The sequence below is a fragment of the Thermobia domestica genome, chromosome 15 (assembly GCF_964235325.1).
Source record: "Thermobia domestica chromosome 15, izTheDome1.hap1.1, whole genome shotgun sequence".
Lineage (NCBI taxonomy): Eukaryota > Metazoa > Arthropoda > Insecta > Zygentoma > Lepismatidae > Thermobia > Thermobia domestica.
Window position 1 is genome coordinate 90,153,218 of NC_137468.1, and position 26,956 is coordinate 90,180,173.

General features: G+C 35.7%; 1 protein-coding gene across 3 annotated transcripts in view; it reads right to left on the minus strand.

Moving 5' to 3' along the window:
* The window catches only part of LOC145671135 (guanine nucleotide-binding protein G(I)/G(S)/G(T) subunit beta-1), a 181,570-nt gene that overhangs the window by 27,897 nt on the left and 126,717 nt on the right, over positions 1-26,956 (minus strand). For all 3 annotated transcript variants that reach the window (XM_081739935.1, XM_081739936.1, XM_081739937.1), the window contains exons 3-4: positions 4,584-4,729; positions 1,081-1,251 (exon numbers count right to left, since the gene is read on the minus strand). In XM_081739935.1, the coding sequence (XP_081596061.1) occupies positions 1,081-1,251; positions 4,584-4,729 (317 nt within the window). The remainder of the gene's footprint in view (positions 1-1,080; positions 1,252-4,583; positions 4,730-26,956) is intronic.

Here is a 26,956-nt window from a genome sequence, read left to right on the forward strand (position 1 = left end):
TCTCTATTGAGCTCTATTAAATTAATTTCTGAAATTCCCTTAAGCCTTTTATCACGGACAATTTTCGTGTTAATATTATTAATTACTCTACCAAAAAAGTAAATTAAAACTTTACGTATGAAATTTTGCGACTCGCAAGCAAAATTTATGTTAGATTTTTAAAATTTTAATTATATTTGCAAAAACTACTCATATGATAATTATAAAGAATAATACCCAGTTTGGATCATGTGTTACAGCAAAGAACACACTGAACGATATTATGTGCAAAATTAACATTTGTCAATACAAAATACGTTTACCCGACACTTCTGAAACTTCAAAAGAAAGGACTAATTTGGGACGTTTTGTATTTTTTTAAAAAATACTGTTTAAATACAAAAAAGATGCGAATTTCAAAAATGTAATAATACCTTTCAGTTAGTTTAGTTAATATCCCATACAATGAGCGTCTACCCGGATCAAATAATAGATTTAAAGGCTACATCCAAAAATTTTAAAAAAAATCTCTTAAGTACCGAAGAACTGGAAACAATAGGTGTCTGCTATTAACCTAAAATATACAATGGAACAATTTTTTTTTCCTTATCTGTCAAAATGCTATAATACTTAGTTGTAGTTTCGATTTATGAATGTGAATTGAACTTTTTTTTAATCATGTCATAATCATCTGATATATTCTTCTGCATGAAATTTTGGTTAGAAACACACAATAAAGTGTATAAAAATATTAATACTGTATAAAAGTCATCTCATTTCTGCTGCTACATCCATACAGTTTTCATACTCTTCTATTCTCGCATTTTTTACAATCCACAAATGAAGTATGTAACAACAGCTTATAAATACAGATACTGTTTCTATACAGTAATGACCATGGCTACTTACACGTCAAGCAAGAGTTATTACACGATTTATAAATAAAAATAGATACAACCACCTCGTCAAGTTGGTCAATCTTTTATTACTCTTTTTAATATTTTGCTTGCGAATGATTTTTTTTAATTGCTTCACTTTAGTTGTTATATTCTGCATTTTTACTTAAATTACTTCTATCAAGTTACGTAATATATTGCTTACCTGTATATTGAACAGATATTATCAAGGCCTCCGCATGCCACAAAACTGCCTGAGGGAGCATAGGCACAGGTCATCACCCAGCTGGATCTCAAAGGGATGGCATGAACTTTATTTGTTGTGTAACTGTCCCAAACTATCAACTTACCATCCTGAGACGCCGATACTAGGTTCCTACAAAGAATGACACAGGAGTTAGGAATTATATATTGCTAAGAGAGGATGTTAACCGTGTTACCTACACCTGTCCAGAAAACTGGATAACAAATGCAAATTTCATCTACATCCCTTATACCTATAAAAAGGCAGCCAGAGGAAAATAAATATCCTAATTTCTACTGAGTGCTGTATATATATATATATATATATATATATATATATATATATATATATATATATATATATATATATAAAGACAGAGCTGAGGGCTCTGACATATCTCTACCTTTATTATGCACACAAAATTGGATAGAAATTGCTGTGAAATGACAACCTGCACTGGAAATAACAGTGATCCATAAAATAAAATCTCCACAATGCTGGGATTATTTGGCATCCTGAATACTATTGGATTATGCCATCATTGTGCTATGAATTCTGCCTTGCTTGCTATTGTGCTTTCAACAGTATTTGTCTCTCCTGTACCAGAGTTGTACCCCTAATAACGTTTAACATAATTTATCTTCAATTCCAGCAGAGAAAATGCTGTTTAGTTAGTTGTACTGATACTTCAAAATACCTTTTAATTCTCAAGAACAACGTATGTGTGATAGTTCAATAGCTGAACTGTGCGATCTGAATCAAATAAGCAGTGACAAATAATTGAAAGTCAGTCTCCTCCACCAAATGCGAAAATACCAAACGAATGTTGGTATGTTACTACAAGTATCTATGTACCACAAAGGCTGATTAGTATTTTCTTTTTTTAAAAAAAAAAATCAAACGATAGTTTTAATTTTAAAAGAATAATAAAATTAGGTACATCACAAAACTTATTATTTCATTTAGCTTCTCGATCTATAAAATTCAAATTATTGTCGAATCTTAACAGACACTGCATTTCTTCTTTCTGAATAATGGTGCAAATCATTTAATGTGTTTCATCTTAAATTTAAGAACACTCTTTCCATTACCTGACAGTGTAGAAGCTATTTATATACGTAACAGTGTTGGGTAGTATCTCATTACAAAGTACCTCATATATGATTATTTCCCTGTGTCTGTAATGTCTACATGCTTCCACTGGCCAAACAGGTTCTGGTAACTGCTTACAACGGTAACGAAATATTCTGAGATCATATTAAATTAGAACTTTATTGCTTAAAACGTGCAAATTTCATTTTCACACAATACCATGGAAAAGTGTTTGAAAAGTTCATGTCGCTGACAACTAAGCTGTAGAGCAATCATTAAACAAGACCTTAATTCAAGGCACCGATGATGTTCAACTATCAGATTTTTGTTTTAGTTGCCTAAGCTTGGAATATAAGGTTTGCTGTTATTCGAATATATAAAGGCTATTACTTGCCTGGGAATGAATACCTCTATAAAATGCGGTGTAAAGATACAGTAGGGTTTAGCAATGGATATTTAACCCACAAAAACCCAAACATTGTTCAAATAAGAATTTTTGAACAAAACTTTCATGGTTCACTAAATGAGGGTCTTAGATAACCCCAGTTTTCGAACTGCACTACAGCTTTTAAGATTAGTTTCCCGTTGTTTATGGAAGTTTATACCTTTAAAAAGCCACATTTTTCTGTCTTGTTTTAGGAAATTTTTATTGTGTGTCACATCTCTTACATGGATGCCTAACATTATCCATTTTTTCAATATCAGGTATATAGGACTCAAAAACGTATATTAATGTTTGTTAATACAAAACTGCTTGATTTAATATAGACACTTAGTTTTTGAAATTTTGAATGGTTCAGTATTGTAGTATAAAGAAAAGTAAGTAAAAGAAAACTAATACTAGAGGCGACCCTACTGTGGAAAAGAATCCTCCTCGATTGATTTCTTTAAGCAAATGTCTAAAATTTCTGCAAAACAATTTTAATCATGTCCGAAGCCGAAATCTGATGGCCTATAACTCAGAAACTAAAAGCCTGCACACTATAATACTTCACACGCTTGTACAACAGACCCATGTCTTCCACCATGCGAAGTTTGATCCAGATCGGAAGACTTCGGTTGAACTTGTACAATACATATAGTATCGTTGATTTCTCAGGGGAAAACCGAAGAATGAAAACATGGTCTGCCACAGTGAAATGATTCTTCAAAATTCGACAGCCATCAACATTTAACGCACTAAGATTCAATATACTGTTCCTAAACTTAAACTAACGTCAATAATTCCCACTTTACCAAATAAACGACTGCAAGAAATTATGTTATTATCGTAATCAACAAATAATCTACGAAAACCAACAAAGACACGATAAATGAGGTTTTGTTCTTAAGACCAGATCATAGTTGTCCCAATGACATTTTTCCATTTTTTCAAATGGACTCAGTGTACAGTGTCTTTCTAACGATCTAATACTTACGATCTAAGATGTATTTCTTGACTCTACAAAGTTACTGTAATACTTCCAAAAGTTTTAAATTTCACTACCTTCGTTGTAAAACAAATATGTTTTTTGGATTTATTACTGCCGCATAAATATAACTTACAAGACTGCAGAGGTTGAAACAAGTGAATATAACTTATTACGTCATAAACAAATTTCAGGATAAATGAAATATAGATTTTATAAGAGCTTTCATGAACTTCTCAACGGCATTAAGATCAAGGAAAATACATTCAAGAATTTCGAGACAATAAGTCTGTATATTAGAAATTAAAGTAGTGAAGATTCATTGCTGCTAGTACTGTAGAACAGTCTTAGTTTCTTAAAGCCTTTAAATCTATGTATGAAGACATGAACGTACGGGTGTGAATAGAGCTATAAAGAAAGGAAGATGGTTGCTCAAATTTTTTCGAACTAACTGCACTTGTTAAAGACAACCACCTCCGACATACGTCTGGGAAATTTTACCTACAGATGATTCATGGAAAGAGTATATTAATTTTTGGAAAGTGATCAGTAACAGCTCGAAAACATTAATTTGTTCAATAATCTGAATGTGCAAGGGCATTGTTAAGTGAAATACAAATTGTTGAATTGGCCATCTCATTTGGTCGCATATTCGTCGAACCTATCATTTTTACGCTAATTCGGACAAGTTTCACTGTCTATGGAATAAAATTGAAGTTTCTCGGACTATTTATTGTTCAGGAAGAATTATGATCGGCCAGATGGTCACTTTCAACTGGGTGATGAGTTGTTAACGCATCGAATACCAGTAACATTTGTGGCTTTTTAGATCCAAGTTTCCTAACTTTCTAGTTATTTCACGATATAGAATCACATATGGTGCAAGGTGATTACACAGAAGTACAATCAAATATGTGATATTGATAATCTTTCTTTGTCACTCTGGAAAGGAAAAAATAATACCTTGAATCTGAGCCCCAGTGCATTGCATATATTTTCGCCAAATGACCTCTAAGCGTTCGTCGTGTCCGCATTTGAATTCGGCCGATAGGCTCCATATTGTTTGTTGCCTGGACCAGGCTGGTATCACACGCTGCTTTTCGGGCATCCTGAAAATAAACAAAAACAATAAATTTAGTAACATTTAAAAAAAGTTATTAGCTAATAATCAATTTAAAATATATAGAAAATTGGTTTTATAAAGTATCTGAAACGCTTATCAAGAACGATGTGTGTATAACACAATTTCTTATTCCAATCGAATCTAATCTTCTAATATAAATAAAATAAGGAATTTGTTTGTGTGTGCGGCCTGGGGACCAGATGAGTGGACCGAGAGTTACCAAATTTTGATCAGGGGTACTCTGGCCCAGGCCCCAGATGAAGACGAAGCCCTTTTTTCAAATTTCGAACCAGGGGGGTCTCAGGGGGGGCGTTTACCAGAACCGGCTTGGGAACCAGACAAATTGACCGCGAGTTACCAAATTTTAGACACGAATACCTTGGTCCAGGCTCCAGACCAGAATTAAACGTTTTTGTCAAAATTCGAACCAGGGGGGAGTTTACCGGGACATGTAAAAGTAGTAGAAAATGACCGAGATTAGTGTCGAATTCATAGTTTCCGTGGTCGCTCAAATCAATAGTGAAACTCCAATCGCATTAACTTCCAAATTCACGCTATTCGGCTCCGGGCCGGGGGGAGGGGAGTGAGATACCGAGACATATAAAAGTAATCCAAAATGACCGATATTAGTGTCAAATCCACAGTTTTCGCGGTCGCTGAAATCAATGGTAACACTTCCATTAGCGATGACTTGCAAATTTAGTTACAATTGCATGCGGGCCAGGGGTCAGCGGGAGAGGAGGGAATACCGAGACATGTAAAAACATAGCCCAAAATGACCGATATTAGTATCAAATCCATAGTTTTCGCGGTCGCTGAGATCAATGGTGATACTCCCACAGACGTTGACTTCCAAATACAGCCCCCCCTGCGAAGCATGGGTATATTCAACTAGTCCCAAATAAAGCTGCGGGTCCACATCTCGTACAATCTCGGTGTTGAACACACACATAAACACCAACCAATCTACTGAAACGTCGGCAGTAAAAATGCATTTCTACATGTACACGTTATATTTTCATTAACTTCGAAAGTAGCACACAAATTTGAATACCTCCCTCCTATAAATATCAAGCTCCACATCTCATACATAGGGTACTAAAATGAGATGTTGGCATCCTAAATTTTATATTATATATATATATATATATATATATATATATATATATATATATATATATATACTAGATTTATGGTTTATAAGTAGCAAAATAATAATAATAATTGGATCGATCTCAAATAGTCTGGGTACTACACATATAATAAGAGAGTAATTCTAAGCAATATTCTAGTTTACGAGTTCTTTCTTTTTAAGTTTAAAAAACAAGGATCACATATTATAAAGCTTGGGTACTACAGTGGGAGTTTAAAGTTGTGAACAACATTTAGATTTCATAGTTTTTAAACTTCTCCCCCCCAAAACAGTGAAACTCCTCCCCCTAGTGTGCTTTATTCTATATATATATATATATATATATATATATATATATTTCACCTGAGTGTCATTTGAGTAGCTTGTGGTATAAGCTTATTCTGGTTAAGTTAAATTTAATGAATTACAATTCTGTAAGCTCATTTTTAAACCTTCCAGAGATGGTATTCAATTTAGAGGCTTTGGAAAATTGATTTTGGTTTTAACGGATTTTTCGTTATCTCACCAGGTCCCAGTCCCGTGGTGATCGGTTAACAGGGAGCCTACTGTACGCGTTTTACGAAAACTTACTCTAGATCAGTCACTGTCAATTTAGCATGCATTATGGGCCAGTACAACATAAGCACTATACATACCTAGGGTCATTTTCCATTCCCCAAGGGGCAACAATTTACTGAATACATATTGTTCTATTCCACGTATCCTGCTTTTTGTTTCAGTCTTTAGATCAATTGAATCAGTGAGTAACATTCCACGATAACAATTTCTCTATAACTAAATATCCAATCCCATTGTTTTTGGAATTTTGGGAAATGAAAGGTCTTAACATACGCTACAAATCTCCCATACATATATTTTTATATAAGCAACGGTAATTTCGGTAAGCACTTTTACTTTTCGTTTTTCAAAAGTAACGTGTAGGGGAATGTTCTTTTACCACTCACTGATTCAATTACACTCTGAGCTACCAACGTTTATGCAAACTACATCTTTCTCTAAAGATCGGATCTGGAACCAATGGTCTCACCCTGCTGAATAAACCTGACACGAGACATCGTTTCATCTAGTAAATTTTGTAGAAATATAGTCTCGTCTCGATTCTCAGAGAATTCTTTCTGGTCTAGTTTTGTAACTTTATGTTTAACATTTATGCCCTGATATTTTTTCTTAATTTCAGCTAGAAGTTATCAGAATTCTTGCGCGTCAAGAGTGTGATATAACATTTAAACCATGTTTATTATTGAAGACTAAACATTGATAAATGCTCTTCACTGTGTTCACACAATCACTTGAGTTATGTAGCACTGCAACATTGTTTCAGATCTAGGACTTACATATGAACTAGTGTTGTCCACGAGACTCGTGAAACTGTCTTTTCTGGAAAACGAGACGAGAATTGTCATTTCACAATCAATGTCTAGAAAATTTTCCTTATTTCAAACTGTAGCTAAACAGTGATGGAGTGTTATATATTTTACACCACGAAATTATGTTCAGTTTTAATTACTAAATTTAGGAATTGTAGGTTCTGGGCCTTATTATTTTTTTTTTTCATCAAAATGCCCAAATTAGTTTGCCTACAATAATAATAATAATAATAATAATAATAATAATAATAATAATAATAATAATAATAATAATAATAATAATAATAATAATAATACCTTTACTTTCAAGTTGCTCCTTTTTTTCAATGTAAGCACCGTTTCACAATGTCATCATTATTTTCTGCTTTTTAAAACTTGTTTTTGGCTTTTCTGCCGAATTTCACTCCTATATCAAATAAGGAACACCAAAAGTGTGCGGCATCACATTATCTTTACCTTAATGCACTCTTGTTAGGGAAGAAAGTTGTTGAATATGAAGTAAAAGGAGGTGACTAATCATGACTATCACAAATACGGTAGGTATTATGGAGTGCATATCTCATACAAATACCTATTTAGACCCGTAATGTACAGTCACTCAAGAAAAAAAAAAAAAAAAAAAAGTTAAATGTTTAAAGTTTTCCAGACTTTTGAATTTCAATAAAATGTTAAATGTTATCTTTTAACGCTTTCTGACTTTAATAACACTGTAGTTTTAAGACTTGTTTTGGACAGAAATTTTAATACATGAATGAATTTTGAGTCCTTATATATGATGTAATTAGTTTTGGCAGTTTGTATGAGTATTTAAATTTGAAATATGCACTTTTTAAAACCAAAATTCTACTTCTAAAATTTCTAGCTATGTTAATTACATACGACTGGCTGTATATAAATGGTTCAAGAGGACTAAGGAAATACGTAATACTAATTTGTCATATCGTGTAGAGTTATTCTTCCCTCAACATCAATCTTTCAAGTTGGTTGCATACGCAAAGGAGCTATATCTATGGATTTATCTGGAGCATTTATGACAGTTTTGGTTTTATGAATTACAGTATTAAATCAATCGCGGTTCTCTTCATGTAACCAAGTTTTATTCAATGATCCACACAATGAGTTTGAACAGAAATCCACAGTAAAAGGAGCCTTGGACTTCAAGCCTCACTCACGAAATTAAACAAACTTCAATTATTATTATTTAATTAAATAAACTCAACAATACAGAAAATAACTATGCTATATTTCAATAAGATATTTTGCTTTTAACAGCTGACTCAAGGCCGAAAGTAATACATAAAGAACAAAAAAAACCTACACTGCATAAGCAGCACGAAACTATGTCAAGTTTTAAACCTACCATAAAATTTGCCTTTTAATGCTACGTCAATATTTTATTATAAAACAAGTTATAAATAAAAGCAATGTATGTCACCAGTTTGATAACGTATACTTTGACATATCTTGAACTTGACTCACGTATTTTAAAGGTAAACGATTGGCTAATGAAACACAGATAAATATGTTACACTGAAAATTATTACTAACAAATAACAGATCAGTCAGTCAGTAACATTTTACCAGTACTTATTGTATCATATTGAAGAAAGCAATATCTTACAGAAATACATTTAATGAAGAAAAAAAATTCTGGCTTCTCTGGTTATCGCGAGATCTGAATTCAAATTACTGTACCAGCTACTACGAAGGTACTCCTTTTGAAATACTCGTCCAAAGACATAGAAATACCATACTGCGGTACTGGTAATGCTTCACATTTGATGAACGTAAGAAAGGAAAACAGTCTACCTGACAGTGTTGTTCAATCCTTTCCAGCTTTCAGAAATGTATCATCTTTGATATTTCATAAATTATTTACATTTATGGAAATATGGAACAATTTACGGTAGCATACGGAAAACACATACATACGTATCATGGAAGATTGAAAGGTCCAATTGTATAAGTAAGTCTTTTGTTATCTTATTTAGTGATGGTGGTGGGGATATCGAACTCTTCGAAAGAGAGAGAGATGACACTTTTTATTTTAAAAAAAGTTGTACAGTGTGTGTTGTTACAAAATTCTATTTCATGGGTACCTCAAAAGTCTTCATCCATCTACAGGACCTAAATATACCGGTTGGAAAACTTGAACCTAATGCGGAACCGAATACACACAGTAAGGAAAAAAGCTGTGTCTAAATATTTGACACAATATAAACTGAAATAGGCCTCCTACTTTCATATTCCTAGTTCTGAAATGGCTGAGACCAATTCAATCACTTAAATCAGGCATGCTACTGTGATCTTTCCACTTGGTATTTCAAATTGTGATTATAAATTTACCTCCTAAAAAAAAAACTTTTTTCTGTCTATTAACAAAGCAGGTTGTAACAGAAATACATAAAAACACGAACACGTAATAGTTCCAACACACTAAATGCGTCTTCATCAGACTTTCACTTCTCTGAAAACGGTCGAAGATGTGGAAGTTTGATGAAGACATTGTTAAGTGTGTTGGAAACTGTTACATGTTGTTATTATATATTTTTTGTCGCATAAACTTGCTTAGTATGTGGGGCCATCCACATATTACATAACGTCATTTTTGACCAATTTTCACCCTTCCTTCCCCATGTAACATTTCACAACGCAAGACGGAACCCTTCCCCCCTTTGTTACGTAAGACTTTTTGATCTTTATTTTTCCACAAATTTTGCTTGTTTTGGGAGTTGTTACAATGAAAAACTAGTTTTAATGGCAGAATTTTTTATTACAAAATCCTTGAATTCCGAATATGTTTGTAATGTTCTTTCGTCAACAAATTAAAGTATTAGAAAATGGCAGTACCATAATATTTTAACCCCATAAGGTTGTTTAATTAACCAGTTTTAATTCCCCGAAATTGCATACTGTTGTTTTTCCAAGGAGATCGCATCCATCCTTTTAGGTCGCCGATGATTGGCAAGAAGAAAATACTGGCGAAAGATGCAAGTGAAACAGGATCTAAAGAACTGATATCGACTTTTTTTTTTTTTACTTCAGTTTACCCCTCTTCAAATTCTTCTTGTCCTAAATAAATGATAGAATGCGAACAAATTCGCTTTCTCCTGAAATATTAATTTAAAAAAAAACGATGAATTAAGTTTTTAATATCTTATTTTGCTCTGGTAATCGTGGATCGTTCCTTCACAGAAAATATTACTTCACGAAAAAGAGTTTCTTCTGGTTCATATGCGAAACCTCTTAGAAGGATAGAGTGGGTAATGATTTAAATCAAAAGTTTTACATAATATTCTCAGAAATAGCGATACGAGTGTGACAGCCCGAGCATCTTTAAGCGGTGGTTTCGATCTTTAACTCCAGAAAAGGAAAAAAAGGAAATCTTTGAGTTTTACGTCCCACGGTTATGCCGGTTAGGCTAAAGGAGACGGTGATGATGAGAGATGAGTGAAATGAAGAAAGTGGGAGGAAACGGGAGAACCCGAGAAAACCCACGAGCACGATGTTTGTCCACCACAAAGTTCACTTGGCGGGGGCTGGGATCGAACCCGAGACCCCAAGCACCAGAGGTGAACGCTCTACCACTGAGCCACCGCGCCCCCGAACTCCAGAAAAGGATGTATCATAAATGCAATGCTGCGATAGCCACAAAATGAAGTTTTAGGCCTATTGTATTGTAATACACGCAGGGTTTGTTACCAGTCGTGCTGATGTCTAGCAGCGTCTTCGAATCCCTTCTGCGTGATTCAATTTAGGCCTATATAGGCTTATGTTCGCAATTTCCCAAACCAACAGAAATATTTATTTATTTATTAAAAAAGAAAAGAACTGAATAAAATTATTTGTTTAAAAGACTGCATATAAACCTAAGAATAAAAATTAAAATTATAGCAGGAAGTGCGTTACGTAACGAAGATGTAAACTCCCTCCTCCCACCTTGTCACACTTCGTAACGCAAGGACGAACCCCTTCCCTCTTTGCCGCGTTACATATGTGGACGACCCCTGTTTAGTTTGACAATATAGAAACAAGACCTGATAAAACAATTATATTTTTTCTTATATGAAATATGTTTGGGGTGAAGCTACGGGATATGCTACACATAAGATTATAACTGAACCACCAGTAAAGGACTGCATATATAAATGTAATCCTTCATGAACCGTAAAACAGGTTTTTCATAGAAATTGGGCAGGCGAAAATTAAATACTGATACCTGATGATATGGTGATTCGAGATACGATTCCATTCTTAAGAGTATGCAGGATTTTTCACAGGTAGAGCAAAATTTATAGTCCCATTATTTTTATTTTTTTAACACTTATTTGTGGCTTTCTGGTTTTAATTTTACAATATACATATAAAACTTGAAGAAATAAAAAAAATATTTTCCGGAAACTTAATTCAAATTGTTATTCACCACAATTCCAGGGAGGGGTCACAGCATCCCTTTCCCCTACCCTTGAAGACGTTTATGGTCTCATATGATTCTTCTAATGTTCAATGTTATTATTATTATTTCTAATGTTATTATTATTATTTTCCTAGTCGTTGATTAAGTTCATATTTCAATTTACAGTTGTCAAGAAAACTGTACAGGGGACGAGGGGAGGGCTCTGGACCCTATGGGTCACTGCTTCTGTTATATTTTTACTGTTTGTCCGGATACTGGAAGCTTAAGTCCGTATCGTTTGCTTAGCGGAAGCTGAAATCGAAAATATAGAACAACAGGTAAATCACATGGTTTTGCTGTCACCTAAAATGAAAAAGAGAATTGCTCCTAGATATAAGAAGGTGCAATAATTCTGAGTTGATTTATAACGTCTTGTCTAACATAAAAAGGGAAAATGCACGCTTTGAAGTCTCCAGATATGCTGAAGTTCATCACCGGTTGCATACGAACACCAGCATTTAAAATTTCTAGTTTTATAATATAACGTGTATAGCGAACTCAAGCAGTGGGTGTGAACCAGCCAAAGCCGGGCTGTTGACGTCATGGCAATGTTGCCAAGTTGTACGCGCCATGTTGGTCGCGACTATCACGTGACTTTCACCATGATTCAGTCCTCTGTTGCAGCGGTGATGGGGCGGGGTCGATCAATACATACCTCGGACCTGGAATCTCCATCCTTTTGCAAGCAAGCAAGAACCTTGTTACATTCGTCGTACGTTCTTCTTTTGCTTCAAGCGGAGAGAAACTTCATTAAAGAAAAGAAAAATAAAACTGAGTCTTGAAATAAGATTCAATTGCTGAACTCTCTTGCAAATAATTTATAATACAAAATGGATATCCCACGATCAAATCTTAATTCATACTATATTTCTGTACAGTATATAAGCGTTTCGCTTCAGGAGTCTGCTATTCTCATATTCTTCTCGCATCAGTTTATGGAGATATTACGAAAGAAGGATTATAATCTACAGCTTGTTCATGGTTCGAACAGAAGTGACAGTACTGATTTATTATATCAACAAATGTGACAGCTGTGAGAAGCATTATCTCGAATTTCCTTCTAAATTGTTGTTGCTATATTTTTATTAATAAGACAACAAAATTACGAATTTTACTCAAAAGACTGACAATTACGCAAATTCTAAAATAACAGTAACTTTAAATTCAATACCCATCTCTAACCTACGATATTTATGCAGATAATTATTATATTTTTATTTACACGAAAGAGCACCAATCACAAAAAAATAGGCTAGTTCTTTTCAGGTTCTCAGAGAATAAGCTATCTAACACATGGGCTGAAAAGTCCCGGGCCTAACAAAGAAAACACCGTTTTTTTGGTTCAAATTTAGCTTTATTCATCAACGTAATCTCCATGAAGAGCAACGCAATCAGTCCAGCGCCGCTCTAACATTTCAATACCACTTTTGTAGAACGATTTATCTTTTGCCTCAAAATAGGCCTCAGTTGCAGTGATAACCTCTTCATTCGTGCGAAATTTCTTACCGGCGAGCATTTTTTTCAGGTCTGCGAACAGCCAGTAGTCGCTGGGAGCCAAATCTGGCGAATACGGTGGATGTGGGAGCAATTCGAAGTTCAATTCATGTAGTTTTGCCATTGTTTTGATTGACTTGTGACATGGTGCGTTGTCTTGATGATACAAAAGTTTTTTCTTTGCCATATGCGGTCGTTTCTTTGCAATTTCGGCCTTCAAACGCTCCAATAACGCTATATAATAGTCACTGTTAATGGTAGGTCCTTTCTCAAAATAGTCGATGAATATTACACCACGCACATCCCAAAATACCGAGGCCATAACCTTGCCAGCCGATTGTTGTGCTTTCGGGCGCTTTGGACGAGGTTCACCAGTTGCTGTCCACTCAGATGCCGATCGTTTTGATTCCGGAGTGAAGTGATGGATCCATATTTCATCCATTGTCACATATCGACGCAAAAATTCCGGTTTGTTACGTTTAAACATGGCCAAACACTGCTCAGAAGCATCAACACGTTCTTGTTTTTGGTCAACAGTGAGCAAACGCGGCACCCACTTTGAACAGAGCTTTCTCATAGTCAAATGCTCATGCAATATAAAGCCAACACGTTCTTTTGATATCTTTACGATGTCAGCTAACTCACGCACCTTCACTTTTCGATCATTCAAAACAAGTTTGTTGATTTTTTTTATGTTTCTGATGTTACTGCCTCATTTGGACGTCCACTGCGTTCTGCATCATCGGTGTCTCTACGACCACGTTTGAAGTCAGCAAACCAACGTTTTATTGTTGTTTCTGATGGAGCGGAGTCCCCATAACACTTTTCAAGCCATTGCTTCGCTTGAACGGTATTTTTTCCCATCAAGAAGCAGTGTAAAATTAAAACACGAAATTGTTTTTGATCCATTGTTTTGAAACTAACACAAGTAGGGTCACTCTTAGCACAATAACTCACAGACGAATGAATAGAATATCATGAAATTCTCACAGCTGTCTTGTGAAGGTTAGTATTCACTGAAAACAAGGTGACTGCAATACAACTAGCGCCATCTATGTGTTAGGCCCGGGACTTTTCAGCCCATGTGTTATCTATTTTAAAAAATACAACAAATACCATAAATACAGACTAAATAGTTCGATCTAACTCTTAATTTTTTAGACTATTGTCTCTTACACAAGGACAGTGACGTAACTACGTTTTATCGTCCTGGAGCAGCTGGAGAAGAATGCGACCTGCTTCAGGGAGTTTAAAAACTGAAGTTATGATGAGAATGTCATTCTGTAACATTAATGACAGCTTGAAGAGGCAGTTGTACCTCAGATGGACATACTGAATGTGAAGGGTCGCGAGTTCGATCCGAAACCGAACCATGGGGATTCGGTGGAAGACAAATACCATCTACGCGTTTTCTCAGGCTACTTCCATTTCTTCTTATTTCTTCGCTCCATCATCTTCATCTGACTGACTGATTAACACCCAGGCCAAACTGCGTAAGTTAGAAACATGAAATCTGGACAGTACATACAATTTGTGAAGTATGGAAATTCGATGTGAAGTGGGGAATGGACGATCCCAATTATTATAGTAAGATATCCGTATCTCAAAATCCATCAAGGTTAAACATATGAAATTTGGTAGGCCTATATGACTTTTCGTTAAAAATAATTAAACACGTATTTCGGCGTTTTTATATGTTTGACTTAGAATGGGAGAAAAAATGGTGTAGTTCACTAAAATGGTCATACGAGGTGTTCGAATTTCGTGTGGAACTTGTAACAAAGACGAATCGAAACAAATTCCAGCAAGATCCGACAAATTCTATACGAAAGGTATAAAAGGAGCAACGCAAAATATTGTCCGCAGCAACTTGTGGGGGAATTTGCTAATTTCACATAAACAGCATTTTTTTAAAAATCATAATTTCATATTAGTCTGCACGATAAGAAGTTTAACACGCTTGTCTTCAATGAATCCAACTGTGATGTTCGCTGAGTGAGCAGATTCATTGTCATGGTGTAGCATGATTCACCGCAGGCCAGTTCTTGGTTGTCTCTCATGGATTTTCTAGAAGATAGACATCTATGTACCATACCGCTGTAACTATTCATTGATTTTCCAAAGAAATTGTGACTACATGTCCACTTGGTGACAAAAATGTTGCCACCATTTTCTTTCCAACATTTCTTGGGACGCTTAATCGATTGTAAAAACCCGCTTCACGATATCTCTGTATCCGTTTTTGCTGTAATACCTATCGAGAGACAGACGGACAGACATAGCTGTCCTACAGGATCTAAGTCTTCTGACACTTATGCATAGCATAGTTTGGAAGTTAACAAGGGGTTTCATTTCTCGTTATGGAAGTACGGCAGACTTCCAAACTATGCAAATCGATTGTGAAACTGAAATTAGAATGTCTAACTTTTAGTTGTAACAGAGGGAAACGTTAGAGAAGGAACTACCACTTAGGACCCTGAAGCCGTATCAAAAGGCCAATTCTCATTCTCTCTCTCTCTCTATTTACCTAATAAGATATGATCACGGGAGGGGCTAAACCATAGTTTGCAGTTTTATCCAGTGTAAAGCAGGATTGAAGCCATTTTATCCAGTGTATACCTGAGCGTCAAAGGGGGGCTATAGCCCCCTTGGATCCGCGCCTATATATACAGGGTGTATCAGACCACCCGTCCCAGCCATTTTTCTCAGCTCATAATGCATGTAGCTAATAGCAGCATTCCTGGCTAATTGTCTTCTTGAGATTTGCTGATACATATGGACTGCGACAAGGATGTTGGGAGACAGTTTATGCTGAACACGGCACCTGATCCTGCTGACATTTGTTATGATGAGGAGGGACGTGCCCAGTTCTTTGCACACGAAGTGCCAAGATCCGAAATACTTTTCTCGACTGCCCAGCACGATCAGGAAACTGTTCACAATACAGCCGCGGGCCTTGCTATGATTCTGCCGACATTCACCCAACACCATTAACAGCTTCGATATTTGAAAATATTGTATTGGTTCCCTCAAGCACAAGCAATAATTGGCAATAGGAGTGAAATCAACTAACATTCAACTGTTTATCTCAACTACAATCAACAAATATTCAACTGTTTTATATCGGAACCTTTTCGTTTCTTTTTCCATTTCGTCGTGCGGCACCAATTAATATCTTTTTCGCCACTAATGACTATCATACGGAAATTTCTCCTTTATCTCTCTCTCTCTCTCTTTACAGCTTCGTTTTTTTTCTTAATCTGCTTTTTTCACTTGTGTCTCATACTTTTCTTCTTGGCCCCCTTCTTCACTTGTGTATCAACAGTTTGTTTTAATTCTTCAAACTTCCTTCCATCATTCCTCCTTTTCGTATCTTTTTGTTTCAATTCAACCTCTACTTTTTCTTTTTTTCTTCCTTGACTACTTCTCTTTTATCTTTACACATCTTTATTCTTATACTATCTAGTTTTCTTTCTTTCGTTACTTTATTTTCTACGTTCACCTGTTTACCATACTTGCTTTCGAATTCTTTTATTATTCCTATTGTCCTTTTCTTCTATTATTATTCACCTCGAAGTTATCTCCGGACTCATATTAAGATGTTTCGTTTCTTCTACCAGGTTGTCCGTTTGGCGTCTACAGACCTGATTCCTCTGGTATCGATTTTCATGTTCAAGATTCTCATGTTTTACCTCTAATTTCTTTTTTCTGAGTGAATTCGATTAATTACCAGTGAACATATTTTCTTCTTTGTATTGGCTACCTGAATGGAGCTTAACATAAAATCTCCTTGTATTTGCTTCTATGTCATCTAATGCTTGTTGTAATTCAGTAAGGATGAAAGTTTTGTCTTCTATTTGAATGTCTTCATCAGATAATTCATTAATCCTTCTTCTGTACCTATTCGTGTCCTTCTTTTGGACAATACTGTGCAAAAAGATTATATTCGTTGCAATTCCTACATTGTGCACAACTAGCTGGACACTGATATCTAAAATGTTGTTTTCAGCATATTACACAACCGTATTAATAACGTCCATATTTTACCTGAGACATTGTTTTTGAAGGAACCTATTGATTTCATGTAATTTGTTTGGTACGATTTTTGTATCTTTCGTTGATCTGTTGCAGCATTCACTTGTAGCGAGAAAAAAAATGCTTTTGTACACTGATTTAACAATGCACATCGCATATAGCAAATCAAATAGAATTGATGGAAAAGGAAGTAACCACATTTTCTAAATTGGATCCAAGATTAGAACAAGTGATTGCTACAACTCTGACCGCATTATTGACCTTTATTCGGGCCTAATTATCTGTTCCATACTGGCAGCCTGTGGTGAACGGACACAAAAGTTTGAAAACATGGCCAGGCCTGCATCAGGAATCATAAAACTCGTAGTGGCATAACAAGACGGAAGGAGGATGTACGGAGGCATAGCCTCCCCTAATTTCAGGTGGGGAATTTAATGGCGTCCAAATTTTTATTTGGTACAAATTAGTACTTAACTGAAGAGTCCAAAGTATTTTCCGAAAGTAAATCTAGCAAGTTAAACATGCGAAGATTAGTTCACATTCTTAGGGGAAAAGGAGTAGCCCTCGATATTTTAATACATTGAGTTGCCTCTTGGTAATAAGATATGAAATTGTTCCCAAATAGCCTGACATTTATTTGGAATGTGAACTTTATTAACAAACCGAAGATATCGACATAAATGTAAAAACAATGAAATAAACAAGTGACAATACAAATCGCTACATTTCACATATTTCGAACATTGGCGGGTACCACCGGACACGTAAGATAACTGCAGGTTTGTACGCTAGTGCACCTAAATACGTCAAGTGTTCAGTACTGGGACCTTTCCGACGAAATCCGCTAGAATGCGCCTCCAATATCTTGTACTAGTCCGATTTGGCGAATACTCCGGGAGACAGCGCTCAGACCACCACAACGCAATGTGCAGTGTTGTTTGCCTCGGGTACGTTCCGTGGAAGGATGTTATTATTTCACTAGAGGTAAGAATCCGTTATTAGTACCGTGCTAACTCAGAATATTGCCGATTGTTTACGGCAATGTACGCTTTATTTCGTGTCTATCTACGAACACTGTTTTGTAAGTGTAATTTCAATACTTGTAACTCCATGGCTACTAAATCAATACCAAGCATGATGCAGAGAAATACGCCAGGGCTTGAGCAGTACTGACTGCAGAAGACAAATATGTTTTGTGTCACATGTTCCATGTAATATCGGTGCAGTTTTTTTTTTAATTCATAGTACAGTGACACTGTTTGTTTATCTTCTTATGGACTAAAATTTTTGAGTTTGGAACTTTTTTTTTCAACTTTGGAGATTATAGTTTTATCTTCATCTTGCACTTTGTTCAGGGTAGCCATTCGTCCCGAAAAATCCCGGATCGTCACGGAATCGAGATCTACGTCCCAGCGTCCCGAAAATATTTCTCGGGACGATTAAATGTCCCGGATTTCAGCGAAGAAGAAAAGAAGGGAATATTATAGTTTGCTTACAAGGGAATATAACAAACTCTGCCAGAATATATTTCCAATGAATTAATCGTTCTATATGTATATTTAAAAAAATACATGTGAAATTAAACATCATACCTTGAATGAGCTGAAATAGACACTGAAAACCACGAAGGTTTCACCACAAATTATGCATTCAGTGGTGCTTTCCTGTTCGTCTGGTCGTATTTTCTCTTTGTCGGTGTGGTGGTTCCTTAGCTTCTTGCGACTTTCCTTTCGTAGTTCGTGTGCAGAAGTCACTTTTTTCTTTCAATTTGTATCTTATATCGTGAAGATATTAGTATCGCACTCCATCCAGTTCTAATGGTTCGTGACGCTAAATCTCTCTTGCGATTTTCCGGTAGTGATAACTGTTCACTAATGGAGAGCTCTTTACTAGTTGATGACGAGAAGATTCTGATTCCTCAGTCATATGTGGAAAACGTGGATCTGCTGCAGACGACTAACAGGAAGTAGCCCCCTTTTCCTCAACCACTGCCGAAATTGAAGGTTGTGGATCTTCACAGGTAGGCTTAGTGTAACATCTTGCAACACATCACGTTTGCGGACAGATAGTCTCAGTGAGTGAATATATTCCGGTGCACACAAAATCAACTGAGTGCCATGTTCATGGGACACATCTTTTGGTATGTCTCTGAAACAAGTTGCACTACATCGTATTCTGTTATCTTTGCTCCAGCATTCTTGCGCATCCACAGTGAACAAGCTTAATTGTATGCGCCTTAAATAGTTTCATAAAACGCCTGTGAATGGGATGAGTCCTATGAGTGGTATGTGGAGGAGTACTGATCAGTGAATACTGTGATCCCTCGCATATTGAAACACTTTCAGTTCTTTATGGCTGCCATGTTCATAATGAATTAGCAGAACTGAGTTCTGAGGGAAAGGAGGACAGAATTTCACAAGCGTTGCAACCAAGTTAAAAAAAAAAAAAAAAAAGTAAAGTATCATACGTTATCCAACCAGTACTTTCTGCTACAGCAATGCTCTCGGGTGGAGCATCAACCATCTGTCCCTCACTCGTTTTCTGATGCAGAAATATAAAGAGGGGTTGTACAAACTGTCCAGTAGCACTCATGTAGAACCTCAACGTTATATTTCTACCTCTTTCAGCCGATGTCAACTTGCTCACAACTCTTTTCCCTTTTTCACGTATCACTTTGGGATGATACTACGATACACCAGTCTCATCCACGTTCAATATTTGTGATGGTGGAAAAGAATATTTTTACATCAGTGTGCACTAATTCGAAAAGAACTTTGCAACTTCTTCCTTACTGAAAGTTGTTGTTCTCAATATATTTGTAGACACAGGAGTTCTAAGAAACAAATCGGGATTTCACTTCATAAACTCGTACTAAACATATTTCATAGAACTCCGTTTATCTTTGTTCAACCTGTGATTCATTTCCAGTTCTTCGGTTAAGTCAAACTAGCTTCAGGTATTCTTTTCGTGATAATGGCATTATGCTATGAGATAACGGTTTCACATGCCATACATATCGGGAAAAGTATTTTCGAATCTCCTAACTTACGTGCAACACGTAATTTTATTCTTTGCTTTCACTGTGACGGTCTATCTTGCACCAAATCTGTTTGTTTAAAGTGCCTACGAGCCGAGAAAAAATGCCTGGAACGGGTGGTCTGATAGTAGAAATTCTACAACAAATAACAGACGTAGATACCAAACCATAGAATTTAAAGAAAAGTGTTTCCTGTAAAAGTTGTTTCTTTTTCAATAGTGCTTCCAAAGAAATCGAAATTGATACCACTTTCTATTTGAAATTTTGGAGTTGATCCCCCCCGTGGTAGTATTTCCGCTACGCCACTGGATAGGGAAGCATCGCCATTTGATTCTTCACATACGATTTGGTGGTTCAATGTTTTGTTTGAAATGTCTACGTGCACTACGAGCTGAGAAAAATGTCTGGGACGGGTGGTCTGATACACCCTGTATATTACCGTTTTTACTCTACAGAAATATGCTGGAAACAAAGTGATAATGGAAATATTCGGATAGAGATGAAATATATTCTTAGGATATTTAATCTATTGCTGAAAATTACGTTATCTATTATTGACTTGGCTCTATGGTGATAATTGTTAAAGCCAGAAATAGTTGATTTATACCACTTTCGTTTGAAAAGAGGGTTGTCAGGGAATGGATCCTATTCCTGGGACAGTGGATCGGTATATATATATATAAACAACTTTTTATGCACTACATACATCTATATTGAAATCACAAGTGATGATGTATTTATCCCACTTTTGCTTTTCGTAGAGGGATAATGGTGGAAATGAAATATAATATATTCGTAAGACTATGAATCGACTTCAGAAAACCACTTGCCAGATCACTGAAACAGGAAATTGTGGATTTCTACCATTTCTGGTTTGAACATAGGGTTAACCGTAGAGGAGGGAACCTATTCGTGGTACAATAAATAGAATAGATTGCAAGAAAACGCGTTTCAATATCTCTTACAGTTTATGCTATCGACAATCGGACATAATCATTATATGTAAGACTTCTGGTACTTACGCATAGCATAGTTTGAAAGTTCAAAAAAGGAAGAAACTACGATATATATATTTAATCGAATTCACATGTGAAATAATTAGCTATATGTTTAATGAAGTTCATATTATTGCTTCCTCATATATTGAAAGTATTTCACACAAGTATATTATTTATTTTCCGATGTCACAGTTGAAATTAGCTGTTTATCTCAAATCATTTTTCTACTGAAGTTAAAAAGGGCAAAGGGTAACTGAAAAGTGAAGGATTGCGAAACAATTTGTAGAATGAACGGTAGGAGGAAACAACCCGAGGAAACGATTATATCTACCACAAGTACATCGCCTGAGATCGAACAAGAGACTCCCTTGCATCTGAGACCAAAAAGAAAGCTCTTTAAATCTTGTTTCGATACTGAAACACTTCACTCTATCTGATCTCGTAACAATCACGTCACGTCCTTCCTCCCTTTCCTCTCAAATGCCCCTCATGGTCAAACACAAGCACACAGGCAATTAAGAAATTAAAATGGGGGAACAAGCAAGGTCACACTTCTATGGAGCATAGTTTCAGTTGAACTTCACTGACAACGTTATCACTCGTTAAAAAGCTCTAAGGAAAGTAACTTACAGCGATGTGTTGATACGTACTTTCTCCATTTTAAACTTTTCTTTAGTCGTACTGCCTGACGTACTAGTATTCATCTTGTCATGACTGTTCCTACATATTTCTCTCAGGTGAATTTAGTTTGTGGAACTTTATTTTGCAACAATACGCTTCAGGTCGCACTCTAAAACGAACATGAATACATACATGCACATAACCAGTCCTGAACCGGAACACACAAACACGGACGATTCAATTAGGGAAAAAAAAAAAAACCTATAATCTTTATCTCCAAATTTATCTGTTTTAGTCTCATACTAACATCAAATTTCCTTACTACACACTGCCCTTATTATAATCATCAGGTGGTTTTTATTCTACAGCAGCGTTTCCCAACCGGTGTGCCGCGGCACACTGGTGTGCCGCGAGGAAATGAGAACAAAATTTTGAATTATATAGCAACCAAATTACAAGACAGGAAAAATGTGTACTTGTATTTTACATTACTATGAACCTCTACAATGGGAAAAATACTGTAATTGTAATATATTATTGTATATAATACATTACTACTACACAGTTTGTATTTCGAAAAAAGAATTTTATTAATATTTAAAAATTGTGACGTATATTAACCATGTTAATAAATTATAAGTTTCACACCGTATTAATTGTCTGTACATTTTTAATGTTCAAAAAAGTATTTATTATCATTGTTATAGCCATTATTGCTTTTTTATTGTTACAGGTTATTTCGTAATTTGAAATTTTAAAATCTCATTCTACCCTTTCGACAAAGCAAACACTCATACAAATTACCTCCATCTGTTTTAAAAGTACAAGAGATCTGTTTGTTCGTTTGTTATTTAGTGATCTTCCTTAGTGAAAGGTTGGATACAGTTTTAAAAAAGAAAGTGTATTTTTAAAAGCCTGAGTTCTACATTTCATTGGAATTGTTTTCTATTTTTTCAATTAGAATGAAAAATAAGTATAATGATTTACGATGGGGGGAAACCAGTGATCGAGCTTTTTTCTCCATGTGAGGAGGTGGTCAGTAATCACAGAAAAAAATTACGACGGTATTTTCTATTTACTACTACTACTAATAATAATAATATCTATGAGTGTGCCGCGAGAATTCAATTTACACCCGTAGTGTGCCGCAAGTTGAAAAAGGTTGGGAAACGCTATTCTACAGTAATCCAAACAGTTTATCAGTAACTATTATTACTATGTTCTGAGACTGTGTTATGTTTGCTTTAGGACACCACTCTGAAACCACTGAACTGCCTTGCTTTATTACTGTTCTGTTGTAGTTATACATTAAGTATGCTGGGAATGAAATCATGGTTATACATTTCAAGTCTCTATTATTCCTGCTAGTAAAACTTAACATATAGTGTATGTTCACTCTATTATGTGGTAATTTATCTGAATAGGTTTGACAGTCTTTTAAGTTTGTAGTGTTTTGGGGGTAGGAAGCTATTTTTGTATAAAGCTTACAATTAATAAGCTACATCTCTTTACTTTAGAGACTATCTCTCATGTTTCCCAGACAGGTGGGAGGCTTTAGAGGGAAAAAAAAACGACGACGCCTAAATTAAAGAAAAATGAACTGTTATAGTTTTTCAAGTACTCCACGGAATTGAAATATCGACCTCAAAACAAGAGAAAACCAAAGGAGCAATGTCCGGGCTGTTGATTTTTAGTAATATTTCTACATCATATGTGTCCTGATTTTCCTGTCGGAACAGACATGACTTGTAACCTAATGTGTTATCGAATTGTACAAGAACACTAGTGAACACCAAGCGCCAAGCCCCAAATTCAAATGTTTTACTCCTATTGTATTAGCATATTGAAGAGTGCCAACCTGTGCATAACTATATGCACATGCACTTTAAAATGTTAAGGTTCATCATTTCTACGTGGCAATGCCAAGAAATATCGTATACACGCCGCACATGGGTTGAGTGGCATGAAAGTTTCCATCGACATTACGACTGTAACTGCCACTACAATCTTCGTAATTCGTAAGACGACCACATACAACATATGCTTTCGCTCCTCTATTTTTCTGATAATATGGGGATCACTGAAAAAATTATGAGACATTATGTAATGTCCTTTCTTTATCTTTCGTTACATGTAGTCTTACAAACTGCAGACAAGAAGAGATCCAGACAATAAGCCAGCTATTCGTAATATTTATAGAAATTGCAGGTACTCGAAATCAAGTGGAATGGAGTTCGCATATGAGGCATTTGAAGCGATGACTTTCTATGATCTAGTGTGTTGGTTTAAATATCAAATATTACCCATGAGCGGTTCTACTTAGTTATTGGGACATAACGGTCCAACGTATGACTCCTATGTCAGTTTTTACGTGGTACAAGGAATTTCAACGGGACAGTACATCACTGGAAAATGATCCATCCCCCTCAAACACACACACATAAAAGATCAAGTTACAAGATGTACCTAAGCGACAACAGCCATAGCACTGATCCTCGTCAGTGTACGCAATACTAGAGGTCAGAACTACTCTTTAAAACATTAACCATGCTGAACTGTTGATGACATTCGATTTTGACGGCTGTCAGTCGCAATGAGATTCCAATTTATGAGTGCCCAATTCATTACTAAAGCCATGCACGGATACGTGAAGATGAATAACTGGGGGGGGGGGGGGGGGGATAATGAAAATGCACGCTGAGTTCTTCCGCCTCATAACTGGTCTCATTCAGCTGTAAGTTAAAACAGCAGAAAAAAGTTACGGATAGCTAATATACAACTACATGTTCACCAAAGGTCTTGCATCCCTGAAAATTCTTGAGTTACATTTTCACAGCAATACTGACCTTTTTCCTAGTACAAAGCAAAGGGAAGCCTAATGATGTCAAAGCAATTTATCATCCCCAAACCTACCTGATTGTACGTGATTTTTGGTTGCTTTTATTACTAATAAACATAAAGCATGAGATGACGAGAGTTAGGAGATGAAAGTACACTAATGCAATTTTTCAGTAGTATAGCAGATAGAGCGGCGTGGAAAGAGAGCTATAAAGGTGCTATATTACGGAAAGAAATTATTTTGAACGTTTCGAAGCAAATTTTCTCAAGAAGCTCATAATACGTATACCACCAACTTTTGGACTGATCCCCGCATCGTGATATAAGAAACTTCTTGCCTCCGATATTCGACTGAATAAGCCCGAATATTTGTCTCGTCAAGTGCATATGTTTGACAAGACGGGAACCATGCCCAATTGTGACTGGTACCACTGAATTCTCCTGAGGTTACATACCTGTCAAGGCAATGATACATTACAAATTTATCTTTGTTCATAAAAGAATACTTAATCTTTTTTTTTTTTTTTAATCATACAATACAATTAATAATTGAACAGATCCTTGTCAGAGTTATGACCTGAAAATAGTCTCGCAGAAGTACGCAAAAAATATTTGATTAAAATATTCAAGTACACAGTGATGAGAAAATTTCTCAAGCAGGAATATAGAAATAGCTTTTGACATTAAAAAGTAAAGTACCCTAAACATTTTCTGCTTATATATTGAATGTAGTTGCGGGTTTGTTGAAAAATTACCGTACATTTCTATAGCTGCGGGATTGGTAAAAAATTACCGACCTTTCTTTTAAAGTTTAACGTTGCATGGTTATGATGAGATGGGTGGCGGGAACTTTGCGCCCGGGACATTTGCTCCCTACCCCAAAAAGCGGGAAAATGCGCCCGCTATATATTTGCATCGGGGTGTTTGCGCCCTACAATTCGTTTTATATCGTGTAAAGTAGCTTCCCCTCACACATGAACAAGACTTGGGTCTATCAGAAAAGTGAACCAAACCTGTTGTTCCTTTTTCTGGCGTGTTAACAAGCTCAAGCATGAAACATTCCCTTGTCATTTCTTTTATTATTATTATTATTATTATTATTATTATGCCTTGAAAACATTATGCAGGGACCCCTTCTCCATGTCATTTATTTTTATTGTGCCTTGATAAAATTATGTAGGAAACTCTGTCCTTTATCATCGTTTGTTATTCTTTATTCAATTATTTCCCTTTTCATCCTTGTTACTGCGTTTTTATATTGCTTCCTCGTTTTCACTCCAATTTTTTGGATGTAGGATAGACTTCTCAGATATTGAACAATATCTTTGTGCGAACTTGTTTTATATCTGTGCATTTTATTTTTCAACTCACTTGTCTAGTTGTACATATATCTTTTTCCTCTCCCCCCTCCCAACCAAGAAAAATCCTATCATAATGAAAAATCTAATCATATATATCAGTGGCGTATTTACGATTTTGTTTCGGGGGAGGGGGTTTGCTAACTTTAGTCCTGGAAATGTGAAAATTCTGCAAGATATTTCATTCATTTTAATATAGTAAATAATATTTCGGGGGAATTAAGTCGGAAGCCCCCCCTTAAATATGCCACTGATATAAATTAATATACGTATATCAATATAATTAACTAAACTAAGCATATGAGTGTAATTAAATCTACACAAGGCAGTTTGGCACTTCCCAGATATCTGTCCACAATCCTTGCGAGTTGTTTGGCATTTTAGGACACAAAATATAGAAAAGTAAATGTAAAGTGAATGTAAAATTATGTCAGTAATATTATCAAGAAAATCGACCTATATACAATGCGTTTACTTTCTGAAGTTATTCACTTCAAACACACCGTTGCATTAATCCGTTGTGTTATTGGGCTTATAATTGAGGTTTATTCTCCTCTTATATAATCCCACGCTATCACAATCAGCCAATGAAAATAAATCACAGGTGTCGGGGGAGGATTCTTTACTTTGTGATGTCCGCCCCTCCAGGCATTGCGTGAGATCAAACAGGTTCTTTCATCTCGTGGGGCGCAAACTTCCCGGTGCAAGTATATCGCGGGCGCGTTTTCCCCTCTTTTTAGGGTAGGGCGCACATTTCCCGGGCGCACAATTCTTGACACCATGAGATGGATAACGGTGAAACGAAACGAGCCAAACTTCAGAAAACCCACGCATATTATGCTTCACCACAACGTAG